General features: G+C 48.8%; 1 protein-coding gene across 7 annotated transcripts in view; it reads right to left on the bottom strand.

Moving 5' to 3' along the window:
* LOC125954943 (ecdysone-induced protein 75B, isoforms C/D) overlaps positions 1-13672 on the bottom strand; it is a 93087-nt gene that overhangs the window by 51782 nt on the left and 27633 nt on the right. The window contains exon 1 of one of the 7 annotated variants that reach the window (XM_049685654.1): positions 5965-7393. The exons of the other annotated variants lie outside the window; for them this stretch is intronic. Coding sequence (XP_049541611.1) covers positions 5965-6868 — 904 coding nt within the window. The 5' untranslated portion in view covers positions 6869-7393. Of the gene's footprint in view, positions 1-5964; positions 7394-13672 lie in introns of those variants that run through there. 7 annotated transcript variants of the gene reach the window in all.

Here is a 13672-nt window from a genome sequence, read left to right as displayed (position 1 = left end):
CCACCGTGGGTCCGATGTCGAAAAGGGGGCCAATTGAACATTAGTGTTTAAGCGGGAGCCCCCCCCAGCGGGAGTCTTTGCACTCGCGCCTGATTACGAAAGGCACCACCGCCGCGTGACAACGCACAACGCATGCGTGCATGTGCGTGTGATCATTATAAAACCGGAGCTTCCTTATCTAAACCGACCGTGCTGCACCGGAATGGATGGAAGGGAAGAGAAAGTTATGGTACATTAATTGGTAAATAGTAGTTGCTTTATAGGTCCAATAAAGTATGATGGGAGGACACAATTAACAAAACGGCGACAGTACATGAAAGTCACTTTCATCGACGGTAAACTATCATTAGCTTGGCGCTAACTGTCATTTGGTGTCTTGCAATCGATTTAAAATTAGAAATAAATAACGATGAACTGTTTATTTGTTGATAGGTTGACTGCTCGATCTCTGTTAAATCGAATTCGAATACATTTATAACAGATTAACTCCATTCCACAGATCATGAAAGGTGCAATGAAATGCCGTCTTTGGAAGTATTTAGCGTTAAATGTTACACGTTGTCTGCTGGCAACTTAACGTGTGCAAACATTAGTATTGAATATAATAAAAATAACAAAAGAGATTGTAAAACAGACTGGATTTACTTGGCAACGTCTTATGCCAAAACGTGTTTAAAAAAAACGAAAAATCATAAACAAAAATTTTCCAACAAGAAAAGTAGTTAACAAGCAGTAAACCGAAGTGCAACAAACAATGAAAAGCTCAAGTCACCACCCAAAGAGGAGACACACCAATAAAAAACTGTGTCACTGTGCTAAAACATGTAACAATACAACAAAACTGGAACTGGAAATGGTAATGGAAACCAGATAAAAACCTTGCTTGTAACAGGATGACAAACAAAGTGATATAAAAGCAATTCATGATGGCAATTCATTCAGATTCATCTCGAACAACGCAATGTCGCCGTACGTGCACTGTTGGTTGTTGCTGCTGCCTCGCTTGCCACACTTTCGAATGCCACCATACACATACAACAACAATTAGCATAACCAGGGTATCAAACGATGACAATCGTTGTTCGCGCGAGAGTGAGAGTTCGACACGAAAAACCGAAGTTTAGGAAAGTTTTATACAACACCGCACAGTCACAAACAGCAACAACAGAAAAAAAAACCCACCACCCAGTGAAGCGTGAACAGCTTCACAATGAAGTGCAAAAGGTCATTACACCCCACCCGGGCCGGGTGTCCCGGGGCCAAGGTGCGAGATATGCTACGAAATTGAAGACGAAATCCGATGCTCCACGGGGGCCGGTGGTGGTGTGGACCGGTGGCGGTTGTCCCGGCACTACTTTCTCGTCTCTCTCACTGATCACGAGGAGCAAACGTTATGTGCGCCTTCAGCAAGGGTAGGGGGTGGTTTCCTTCCTTCCTCGATGGACCTCCAGCACGGCCATTGGCCTTTTGCTTCGGGCCTGGCCTCGTACAGTGGTTCGAATTCGAAATCACAGTTGGCCGATGGCACGCGGTGATGGATGGATGGATGGATGGATGGAGTCGAGTGGTGGTCATGGTGATGATGGTGTGCTGCACCCTACTACTAGCCTACTACGAAGTTCGTTAACCCAATGCTCGAATTATGAGCCGGACATGCCCGGTCGCCACCAGCAGCAGACGCTGAGAGTGTCGAAAGGCCTGCACAGTGCTCTGCTCTGTGTGTGAGCGCGTGTGTGTGTTGCGTTGATTTTGTCACTTTCGAACCTAATTTGGGATCCGGCTTCAACCGCATATCGCAGAGTGGGAGAAAGAGTTCAATATGAAAGAGAGCGAGAAAGAAAAAAACAGAGAGGGAAAGTGAAGCCGGAAAAGCATAGTTTTGGAATTGAATGCGCGGCTCCAACTCTCACCGCACCTCGAGGTGAGTAGTCCCGATGAAAGTGAAAAGTAAAAGTATTTCACGCCACCAGCCGGCCGGCCTCATCACCATCATCGCTTTCTCTCCTGCTCACGAACGCGAGCAGCAGGAGGCGGACGCAGCATAAAGAAAGAAGAAAACACATCAACGGATTGGATGATGGTGTGTGGAAACGGAAACAAAACAGAGATGCGAGGTTAGATCATCTCACGCGAGCATCGCAACCCGCGGGTTGCTATGCTGAGTGCCATGCTGCAGCCAGTCGGAGAAAAAAAGTGTCGGAGTGTGTGTGAGAGAGAGAGAAGAGTGATGTTGGAAGGAAAAAGAAACCCCAAAACCAAAGCAAAGCAAACAATTCCATCTAAACACACCGGGAATAACGAGCATAACGCATACCGGCAGCAACAGCATCAATGCTCGCTTCTTGCTGGGGTGCACCGCGTTGGCTGCACATTTAAAAAGACATTTAAAAATGGAGAAACAAAACGAAGATAAGAGGCATTTCTCTCTGCTGAGGGCGGCGGGCCAGCCCAGCCTAGCCAGCACGGACGGAGGCCACGCGGCCCGGCCCGTGTTTTCACTTTCAAAAAACAAAAACACCCCTCTCAGGGCGCGGAGGGTTCATTGGCCCTCCGCTCTCTCTCTCTCTTCTCTGGGCTCTGCACCCTTCGCCACACTCCACAACCGGACTCTGCTCTACACCAGGTCAATGGACTGCTGCTGCGCCCAGCCAGGACAGAGAGAGAGAGGGTGCCGAAGATTTCTCCACTCCACTCCACGCTGGTGGTGGTGGTGGCGTGTGCGCGGCTCATCATCCTCTCCCTGGCGTTGTCTAGGTCATGAGGTAAAACGGCGTGCAACTGCCGGCACCACATCACGTGTTGCGCGCGCGGTCCACCATTTCGTTCGTTTGCTCGTTCGCTTCGGCTCAGTTTTCCCTACTTTCACGAAAAACCATGCGCACCGTGAGCGTGCGGGTGGTGGGGCAGGGTGAATGACACCGGATGGATGCCAGGGATCGGATCCCTTTCCCAATGGGCCAAGGGGCCTGGAATTCCCTTTTTTTTCATTTCTTCGCCCTAGAGGGGTGGGTGTACTGCTGGAAGCAGGTAGGGAGGGCGTTTACTTTCTCCAAGATTAACATCAAGGATAAGGGAGAAATAAGGGCACTATAAGGGGTTCGATATTGCACGGAGGCGGAGTGATACAGTTGAAGCTGGGAAGGTTGATTTGCTAAGCGGGAAACCTGCAGCAAACGACAAGTTGCTTCTCTGCAGAATCTTAGCAAACGAAGGAATCGAAGAAGGCGTGCTGATGAAGGTTGAAATGCTTTGAATGAAATTGGGCATGTTTTCTTTAAATTAATTTATCTGCTTATCTTTGGAAAATGAAGCAGATTACAAATAGCCACAAAAAAAACCCGAAAACAATCCATTAAAAACAAATAAAAACGCAAAATTAAAGTAAAACAGGAAAACACGAAGAGCGTGTCGTTGCGTGCTACCACCACCAGATGGCGCTGGCGACTGTAAATTGCCTAACTCCGGGCGCCGAAGCAACCCCGAATCGAGCACTCATTCGAGCACATTTTTGTTCGTTTTTCTTCTTCGTTGACCTCTTCTTCCCAAAAAGTCGCGAAACGTTCGTCGCCGTTTTCCGAGTTTGTGCCGTTTAAAATCGCTGTATTTGTTATGAAAAGTAATAAAAAAAACTCCATCACATGCGAATCCACAAGAAAAACAGAATTTGTTGTTTTGTTTTGAGTAAGACAAGAGAAGCAATCCAGTGGTCGCTAAAACATCAGAGTAGCCTTCGTATCGTTCAATATTTTCCTTTCAATTGCGAGCGCTTATCACAAGCAATGCGCGTTGCGCCCTTGTGACTCTCGAACCTTTCTGAAACCCCATCAGCTGAAGGGGTGGGTAAATCCTTAAAGAGCCTGGCAAGTGTGTGGAACACACTGTTGCAACAGCAGAACGAAAGATGCAGTTGCCATTTTGCTGGAGAATTTCGACATCCATCGAGCGAGAGCGAGCATTAGAATCCGGCCAACCTTGCCAGCAGCAGCAGCAATAAACACCGCGACACACACGGCACACGATAGCGACAGAGAAACAACCGTTCGTTCGAAGCGTGAAGCGCGCGCCCAAAAGGTCAACGACATGCGACGGTGAGGGCAATGACGGGCTGGCTTGTTGGAAGAAGGCGCATGGATGGCGCACATGGCGCGCGCCTCACGAGGGATTTGAACTCTCCCGAGGTTCCACACTCCACCACTCGGTGGCGGCAGAGCGAGTGAGAAAGCGGCCGCCGTCGTGGAGGTCGCCCGGCACGAAAGAGATGCCATAAACCCCCCCCCCGGCCACCTCCCTTTCCTACTGTCATTCTCCTTTCCTCTGCTGCTGCTGCTTCGCGTTCGCTTATCAAGCCAGTAACGCAAGAAAACGATATTCGTTGCCTTTACTTATGCTGCTTTTGCCGTACTACCCCCCCCCCCCGTTCCTCCCCCTATGCTGCGCTCAACTCCTTCTTCTCCTCTTCCTCCTTCTACACGCACGCACACGTGAGATAAACAAGGACGGCAAGAGCGAAGTGAGTGACAGAGCAACGCTGAGCGAGAAGCAAAAGAGAGTGAGCAGGAAAGCCAACTCACAGTGAGTGGTGAGTGGTGAGTTGCGCTCAAAGTGAACGGTTCTCCTCCAGCACCAACACAGCTGCAACCGGGGGTTATGCACCCCACACAGCATACATTCAGCATAATTCTTCAGGTTCCTTCCTTCCCTCCCATGACGAGCACGAAATGCTTTTCATTCCCAATTTTCTCAAGAAAATTGGTCCGCTCGCTCGCTTGGTCCCGGGTCGTTGCGGCTACTGATTAGCATAAAAAAGGGGCCTCACTTCCTGGGCACGCCGGGGGTAGGAAAGGGTGGGAAAAGGGAGTTCGTTCCACTTGTTCCTCCTTCCCGAGTTCGCTGTTCCTTTTAAAGAGGGTGAAGGGATGTGACCCCTTCTCGCGAACCGGGCCCTCTCCCGGACGACACCGGCTGCAGCAGCACGGATGCAGTTCCATTGGTTGATGGAACAAACTGCAATGGGGTGAGAGGAAGGAACTCATACACCAACATATGCGCTGCGCTTCCACGCGTATGGGTGGGATGGATGTATGTTGTAATGGTCGTCGACACGGTGCATGCATCTGGCCCTCCTCTCTATCCGGTGTCGGTCGTTCTCGGCCAGTGCCAGAAGAAAAGGGGGATTTTTGTAGTGCAAAGCATTGAACTTGACACATTTTGATGCAGGTTTTTCGTTCCCATTTCCTAACCGTCGTCTAGCCGGCAAACCAACCAGTCGAAATGGGGGCATCGAGTGGCACCTTCATTCATACAGAAAAAGGCTTAATTTATGAAGTCATAATAATGGAAATTGTTTTTAAAAAAATCCAATAAAAATAAATATAAAAACCATTTAAACAGCTTTTCGAAATGCTCGAAAAAAAGACGATATATTGCCAGCAAACAAGCATTAATATCATTGCCAAACTGGGATGGTAATTGATCCATATAAATTCTGAAGAAACCTTCCACCTGTATCAATCATAAACGATCGGATTAATTAGCTTCAATTTTTCGTCTAACCGAGTACAATCCCATTTCCTTGAATCTCATTGGGTCATGGAGAGGTAACAGGTCTAGAGTGACGATACCAACAACAATTCAATCAAACATCAAACAAAGTATTGAGCATCGACAATCGCGGATTATTGGTCAATATGTTTAATTGAAGCATTTATACTGCCTTGCATTCAGGTAAACGCATTTTCAGTTCGAGGTATACGCGGATATCCTACGTTTATTCTAAACTAGGGATACACCTGAATTCATTAAACCACCAAAACATTTCTTCAAATGATCCACAAACCAAATTACTCAGAGACAAATTGAAGATAATGCTTCTGTTACTGACAGATACTTAGATACTTATAGAGCACACTCGTATTGCCATTAAGAAATCCTCTTCCTCCTTATCATTAACACCGGGTGTTTTACCTATATTCAAATCCGGTTCTCCTTTTGGTCCTGGCGAACCACTGCTATTAATGCTGCCATTTGCGGTAGAAGGCGAGGAGCTACTGCTACTACTACTAGCGACACTGCTATCCATGATGACGGGAGCGGCAGCAGCAGCTGCTGCTGCTGTCGGGGTCGTTGTCATTGTCGTTGAAGCCGGAGACAACGAACTGCCCGAGGTCGATGATGTCGAGGTAGCTGACTCCTGCTGCTTCTGACCGCCTCCACCACCACTTGGTACCACCAGCACTGCATGATGTGACGGATGAAGATGATGCGAATGAAGGTTCGGATTGTGATGCAGTGGATGCTGCTGGTGGTGATGGTGGTGTAGCGGAAGCTGCTGACTGTGATGATGATGATGATGATGAAGGTGGTGGTGATGAGGAGGATGCTCTTCCTCATCGGACGCTTTACGGAGCAGACCTTCACCGGCGGCCACCTCGGCCGCGATCGTCTTCATCGAGTTCAGTATTTTCGGATGGGCGGTGTAGGTCGAGGATGACGTCGTGGTGGTAGTGGCCAATCCCGGCGTAGTAGTACCACCACCGTCCGACGACGACGTCGTCGTCGTGGCCGCTGGTGTGTGATGATAGTTCACTATCACCGGACCATTGACCGGTAGACTGTCGCCACCACCCGGTGACACCTTCTGAACTTGCACCAACTCGACGGAAGATGCCGAAGGACCTGTCCTGTCAGCTGCCGATGCTGGCTGGTCCGGAGCTGCTCCTCGAGGACTATGCTGCACCACCGTCGTATTCTCCTTAATTACCGTCCCATTTTGGGGATAGGAATGATGTGGACTGGCCACTCGAAGTGGTGGCTGTTGCTGTTGCTGCTGTTGCTGCGGAACAGGATGATGGTATCCGTCTGACAGCATGATGACAGCGCGCGGTGTTTTATTTTCCCCGTATTCACTCCGTGGTTAATCCTTTTTGTTAACTGCTTCTTTAACTTCCAACCTTTCTTGCTTTCAAATATTTTGACGTTTTTTTGGAGAGATTTCTCGTCTCACGCGACCAAAACAAAACACACTACCACACACACACACTATTGCTGGGGATTGGGGGAGGCTGTCTCGTGCACAACCAAATTCCAACCAGCGGTCGGCGACTTTGCGCGCCACGCGAGAAAACGAAAGCGGTGCCCGTGCCCGAGCGCCTTCAGAGCTCTTCTCGCCACTTTCGCCCACGAAAACCACGAGCCGCACACGCACGCCTCCGTCGTCGTCGTCGTCGTCGTCGTGATCGTCGTGAATTCACTTTTCACTTCTTTTCACTTTGCTTGCTTGCTTGGCCGGCGCATCCACCCATCAAGGCAGACACAACACACCACACACTACAAAATGCGGACACGCAAACGCACGCCGGATTGGAGCATAAAACACGCCAACAGTGAAAACCCCGGGTGGATTTGCGGAGGATCTGCTGCATTCGAAAGCCTACTTCTTCTTTCTCTTTTCTTCTTCTTCTCACAGACACACACACGCACATACGCACAGGTGGGCTCACGAATTCACGCACTAATTGCGGATGCTGCACAACATACAACACTTCGTTCCACGGGGTGTCGATCAGGACGACGAGCAGGACGATGATGATCGGGATCTTAAGGAGCCAAGTCTCAAGTCGCCGCTCAGTAACGGATGGACGACAATGGTTGTTGCCACGGTAACGAGCATGGCTGGCTGGCTGGCTGGCTTCACTTGGCAGATTGCGATTGAAAAACTTTTTAATTTTTCCGTTTTCCACGTGGAAAATCTCTTTCTCTCTTGCGTTTCACTTGCTGGTCACTTTCTTGATTCTCCAAAAAAGGACGAAGACCGACTCTAAATTTCTCCTGTTTCTCCTGTTCCAGAAGATGTTCCAGAAACACACACTCTCACTTACTCATAACAAACTGCCCGCTTTTCCGGTTTTTCTCGAGTTTCGAGTTTCAATTTGCGGCTTTTTCTTTCACTCTGCAGCTTCACAAAACCGTAAATTCCGTTTGATATGTTGGTAACCCTTCACCTTCCCTTTGCTGGTGTAATAATAATCCTGGTATCTCCTCTCCCTGCTGATTCAGCGACTACTACCGCGAATCATCCATTTTTGAAGCACAAGTTTTCACTGTATATGCTTTCAAAAAACACCAAATACCGAACACCAAATTGTTTTAAAGGGCGAGGAAAACTCAACTCAAACACAGCGAAATAAGCGCACGCACTGGTACTGACTCTGAACTGATAATAAAGTCGCTGCCGCTGCTGCTGCTGCTGGTGACAACAGTGACAACAGTGACGACGACAACGAGCACCACGAGTGTACGAGCGCGGAACACGACGAGGCGACGGCGCTCGAACCTCCGGCGCGAACGAAAGGAAAATCAGAAATGGCCGTCTCAAAAATGGCCGCTCGGCGAACGCTGCTGCGGTTCGAAAAAATATTGAAGGTCATAGCCGGGTGTTGGTTGCGTGAGTGGCCCTGGTGCCGGTCGCTCACAGCAGGCCGGTCTCGGCGCACCATCATCATCCCCATCCCCCATCGACTGTACCATTCACGGCCACTCACCAAAAGCAAAAGCGATGAGTGCTCGCGGTGCACCCCCCTTTGAGCTTCTTATGCGGCGCACACATACACATACTGCGATCGCGTGAAAAGCGCCCCAAAAGGCGAGGTGGGGCGGACGATGATCGCTCTCGCTTGATCGTTGGAGCTCCACGAAAAGCAACGAGGGACGCGCGAGTGTTACGAAATATGAGGCTCGCTGCTGTTCCACGCGGGATCGAAGGGAGGAAAACTCGCGTGAAGTGATCGCGGGAAAAGCGGAATGGGGCGGCGGGATCCAGAATCCACAGAGAAAGGAACAGAATAAGAGAGACAGCGAGTTTTTCTCGAGAATTCTAGTGCTAATTGGGCTACTTTCATCTGCTGGTCGCGATTCTCCATTCATTGAACAGGTTTCTTGAACAAGTTTCCATGTACAATCTGGTTTATTATTATAAATTGCGCCCTTTTTGCGTCATTTTTGTATTTTCTTATGATTTTAACAAAGATGAACCTCCATTGAATGTTATTTTACACTCAAATGATTTAAAATATGATATCTTCCTCGATTTTTGGCCATTTTTGCCTTGTGATAAACGCAACATTAAGTATTAATTATTTACCCAGAAAATTACCTCTTTTATAAAACGATTAACAATTATGTTGTTATATCTTTTGATAAGAACATTTACCGGACAGATTAACCCAGGTTTTATAGTATTATTCGCAAGTAAATTAAGTACTTTGCAATGATGAACCTATTTTATGGATATTCCTGTACAGTTTTCCATCTTTTAGTACAATAACACACCATTTTATGCATTTTCGCTTCAAATTTCGTGGCGTGGCTTGTTGTACAAGCCACTGCAACCAAAAGAAAGAAAAAAAAGATACTAAATTATCGCGAATACTCATACGTCGTTGTCCATTAAGCCAATCTGCCAACAAACCACTACCACACAACCGGTAACCTCTTTCATTTCAGGTTAATGTAGCGGTCCGGACGCACGCCCGTGGCCGTGGCAGGGCAGGAGCAGCGGTGGTAACAACCTCAGCAATTCTCGCCCTCGAATCAAGCGACCAACCAGCTCATTACACATGAGACGCAGACGAAAACATAACAACATTGAAAAGTACGAGGATGGGAAAAGAGAACCAGAACCAGAATAAACACTCTCCATCCGTCCGTCCGTCCGTGGCGTTCACGGTGTTCTGAGAACGGAATCGGACTCAAGAACGCACAAATAAAAACAAAAGTCATTGACCCAAATTGTAAAAGCCACACTCGCACACTCACACACACACCGGGGCAACCTTAACCACCAGAATAGCAAACGGGAATGGGAAAAGAGGAAAACAACTTCCGCTCGCCCCTCTTTAAACTCTTTCCACCCCCAGAAAGCCATCCCCCGAGAATGTTGCGCATCGGAAAGATTCTCGAGAGAGAGAGAGAGAGAGAGAGAGCGAGAGACCCACGAATTGGAGGCGAAAAATCCACTCAACCGCAAAACCCAGAACGATACCAACACCATCATCACCATCATCACACAGCTGCTGCTTGTCACCTTCACCTTCTTCTTGCGACCAAATCCAAATCGGCCACGGACACGACGACGACGACGATGGAGACGACATGAGAGCGTCACGAGGACCCCCGCGAACGACCGACCGAGGGGAGGAGTTCATGGTCAGCAATCGCCCGTCAGCATGTGGTGCGCGACCGCGAATAATCGAGGGTAGTCGACCGCGGTCGTCGAGTCACCCTCGCCGGAAGCAAGGCGAGGCTGCCTTCATCGACATCATCGACGACGACGACTTCGAACGCAGGTGAAGGCAACTAACCCGTACGAACCAACCAACCAACCAACCAACCCCAAGCCAAGAAGCGCGCGCACTCCCAGGAGATCTGTTTTTTTTCGGTGAGTGGCCGACCATGCGAGCCACGAAGCACATTCAAGGGCAACATACTCGCGACTCGCGCAAATTCTCCTCCGGAAAACCGCAGGCGCTGGAAAAGAATGATGATCCTCTCGGTTGATGGCCGTGGATCCGGTCCGGTGTGTGCAAAAGTGTTCTCAAAAGTGGGAAGATGCAAACCGCCACCCCAAAAAGCACATAATAATAAGTTCTCGGGTGAAGCGGAAATTACGAAATATGTACACTCAGAAGAACACAGAGAGCTGCTCCACATAACTCCGAACTGGAGATCCTAGCGGCGAGTTCCTTGCGTGACCTAAAGCAGTAACGTCGGTTCTGGTCATCACCTCCGGGCATCGAGCAGAACACGCCAAGAACGACGCAATTGTTCGAGGGGTACTTGTGCCAAGGAAGCCGGGAGAGGGAGGGGGGGATAAGAAGACAAGACAGACCCATTAGCGCTGTTTGCGATGGCTGCTGCTGGTGTGAAAGGAACCGCGTGCGAAAACCGAGCAAACGAGAACATCAAACACACACAGCAACACAAGAAATTGCCACCGACCACAACAACCAACAACAACATCAACAACAACAGCAGCAGCAGCAGATCGCGACATCATCCGCCGCCATGCCGCAATCTGCCGCCTTTCTGCGAGAAGTGTGTGCGAGAAGAATTTCAGGTTCAAGGGCAACAAACACAACCACGCGCCCCTCGTTGTTGTGCGTTGGCCAGAGAGAAAGGGGTGGCTAGAAAGAAAGAGAGAGAGAGAGAGAGACAAGGAGAGAGAGAGAAACACGATCTCTTGTCTCGCTTCTACTCGTGGCAAGAAACGGAAGAACAGATTTGTCTTGAAAAACATCTCCTGCAAAACGCCACCGACAACAAGAAGAACTCTCGCAACGATCGCACGCAATACGCATTACAGGGGAGAAGGGAAAAGGGGTAAGAGGGCAGGCAGGTGGTGCTACGCAAAAGGAGAGGACATAAAGTGCGTGTGGCCGCACAAGGAGACCCGGGGGCTAGAGAAGGAGGTTTGGAACTATTTTTGGGATTTTCAAGGGCACTCAAGCGTAGGTCATTCGGTTCGGCATTCGGACAAAAGGTGGATTTGGAGAGATGACGCCAAATGAATTGTTGCGACATTGAAATGCAAAGCCGCGATCATGTCCGCGATCACCATTCGGAACTGTCAAATTGAATTTTTAAACCTGAGGATCACATTCCTTCTTAGATTGGTTACACAACTTTGGAAAAGACTTGAATAAAATGTAACTCAACCAACCAGCACTTGATCTACTGTTTATCAAGATCACTTTTTTTTGTTAAGCTGTCAAACTGTAACTGTAACTGTCAGTTTGAATTTTTCGTTCATTTCAACATCAATAACTGGCGATCTGTTGAAGACACGATCATCCATTTCTGCCTTCCTCATCGGTTTCATATCTACAGAGGATCATTGTAAGAAGCTGGCTATTTTTGGGGCCCCCTTTCCCCCGTTTGGGGTGCGCTTAATCATACACTAAGCTACTGTTCGGCACACAACATAGCAGCTCATTCAACGCCAACCAACCAACCAGGTGGTGATGGTGGTGATGGGCAGCACAAATGTTGAATGATCAGTTTCAGCTGCCAGAAGCGTTTGCTTCGCTGCTTCTACGATCATCCATCAATTCCGTTCGCCGTCTCCCTTTCTCCTTTGCGATCTATTCGTAAACCGAAAACAGCGCGCCGATCTTCTATCGCAAAACCGAAAAAAGTGCGTAGAACACACACTGACACACACCGTAGATGGATGATAATATGAACGCGATCCTGAACTCACTGCCCGTAGGTGTGAGTAGGTCACGAAAGGGGTCAGGGTCAAGCGCTCAGCACATACAGTCCCCCCGTCCGCCCCAGGCCCCAGTAACTAACGCATGGACGCACTTTTTAAAGACATTTTAAATGACAAAAGCAACGACCACCTCTCTTTCTCTCTGTGACAGGACGCTTCGCTATCAGAACGTTAGAGGTATTCGGTTACCAACTTGTTGTCCACAAGAGACGACGCACCATTTACGCACGCACGTATACATATATGCATTATTCTTCTCATTTCGCTGGTCCGGTTTTTCCCTCCCAGGAGTGGGTTTCGGAATGTGGTCAAAGTGTTTCACTTCTTTTCTCAGCTCTTTTTTCTTTTCTCTTTTCTTTCTGCGTCTTTTACCGCATTCGTTCTCTCTCCTGTTTACCTGGTTTACTCCCGTGTGTGTGTTTTCCATTCCCCTTCGGTTTCGTCGTTTTGTTTTTCATTTTCTTCACTGTTCTGCATACTTCTTTGCCGCTTCTTGCTAGTGTTGCTGACGCAATACGCTTGTGCTGGCGTGTTGGTTTTTTTTTTTTGGTTTTGGGAGGAGGTGAGGTGTTCCGGTTAGAATGTTGTTTTCGTCGTCGTCGTTCGTCGTCGTTGGCTTTCTTTGGTTTAGTTATGCGCGGCCCCAAAAAGCGGGAATGCAAATTCATTTCTTACTGAATTTCAATTCCAGCAATCGTTCCGTTCGCTGTTGGCCGCCGGGCGGGGGTTTTGGGCGTTTGGCGTTTTTGAATATTTGGTGACGAGAGTGTTTTCAAGGTTCGCGCAACGAGGGGGTTGCTGTGTGTGTGAACGCGATCATCGTTCGTATCGAGCGATCGATTTTCAGTGACTTCTTCGGAAGCAGAAAAAACGTAAAATAAATAAATCGCTGATCATATTCCATTCCTTCCAGGCAACCTATTTACCAACCCCAAAACGGTACATTCCCGGGAATTTGATAAACTTTCGCATTTGATTTTATGCTTTATCGTTTTAAGTCGATTGTAAATAGGCCGCCCGTGGGCTGGCGCAATGGCACTCCCCGGGGAGGCCAATATTTATCGAAGAAGAAAAAGCGAAACGAAAACGATAAAAAGAGGTGGAAAAGAATGTTCTGCGCAATTGGCTCGCGTCTCTCACGTTGCTGTTGCCCGCTCGAATGGCGCAGTGGCGCTGCTGGTTCTGGAAGAACTTTTCCCAGTTTGTTGGAGGGGGTGAGGGGCAGAGGTTCCAGTTCACCTCCACAAAACACACACACACGCGGTGGAGACCTCGACTCCAATGTCCACGATCGCACCACACCGTAGCAGCGAGGTCAACAATCCACACCGCGTGCCAGGCCAGGGCCACCAGCCCACCACCACCCCACCCCCTCTGTTGGCCACCTTCTGGCGCCTCTTCTTC

This window comes from Anopheles darlingi, chromosome 3 (genome assembly GCF_943734745.1).
Source record: "Anopheles darlingi chromosome 3, idAnoDarlMG_H_01, whole genome shotgun sequence".
In the NCBI taxonomy this organism is placed as follows: Eukaryota; Metazoa; Arthropoda; class Insecta; order Diptera; family Culicidae; genus Anopheles; species Anopheles darlingi.
This window is presented reverse-complemented; position numbering and strand designations above follow the sequence as displayed.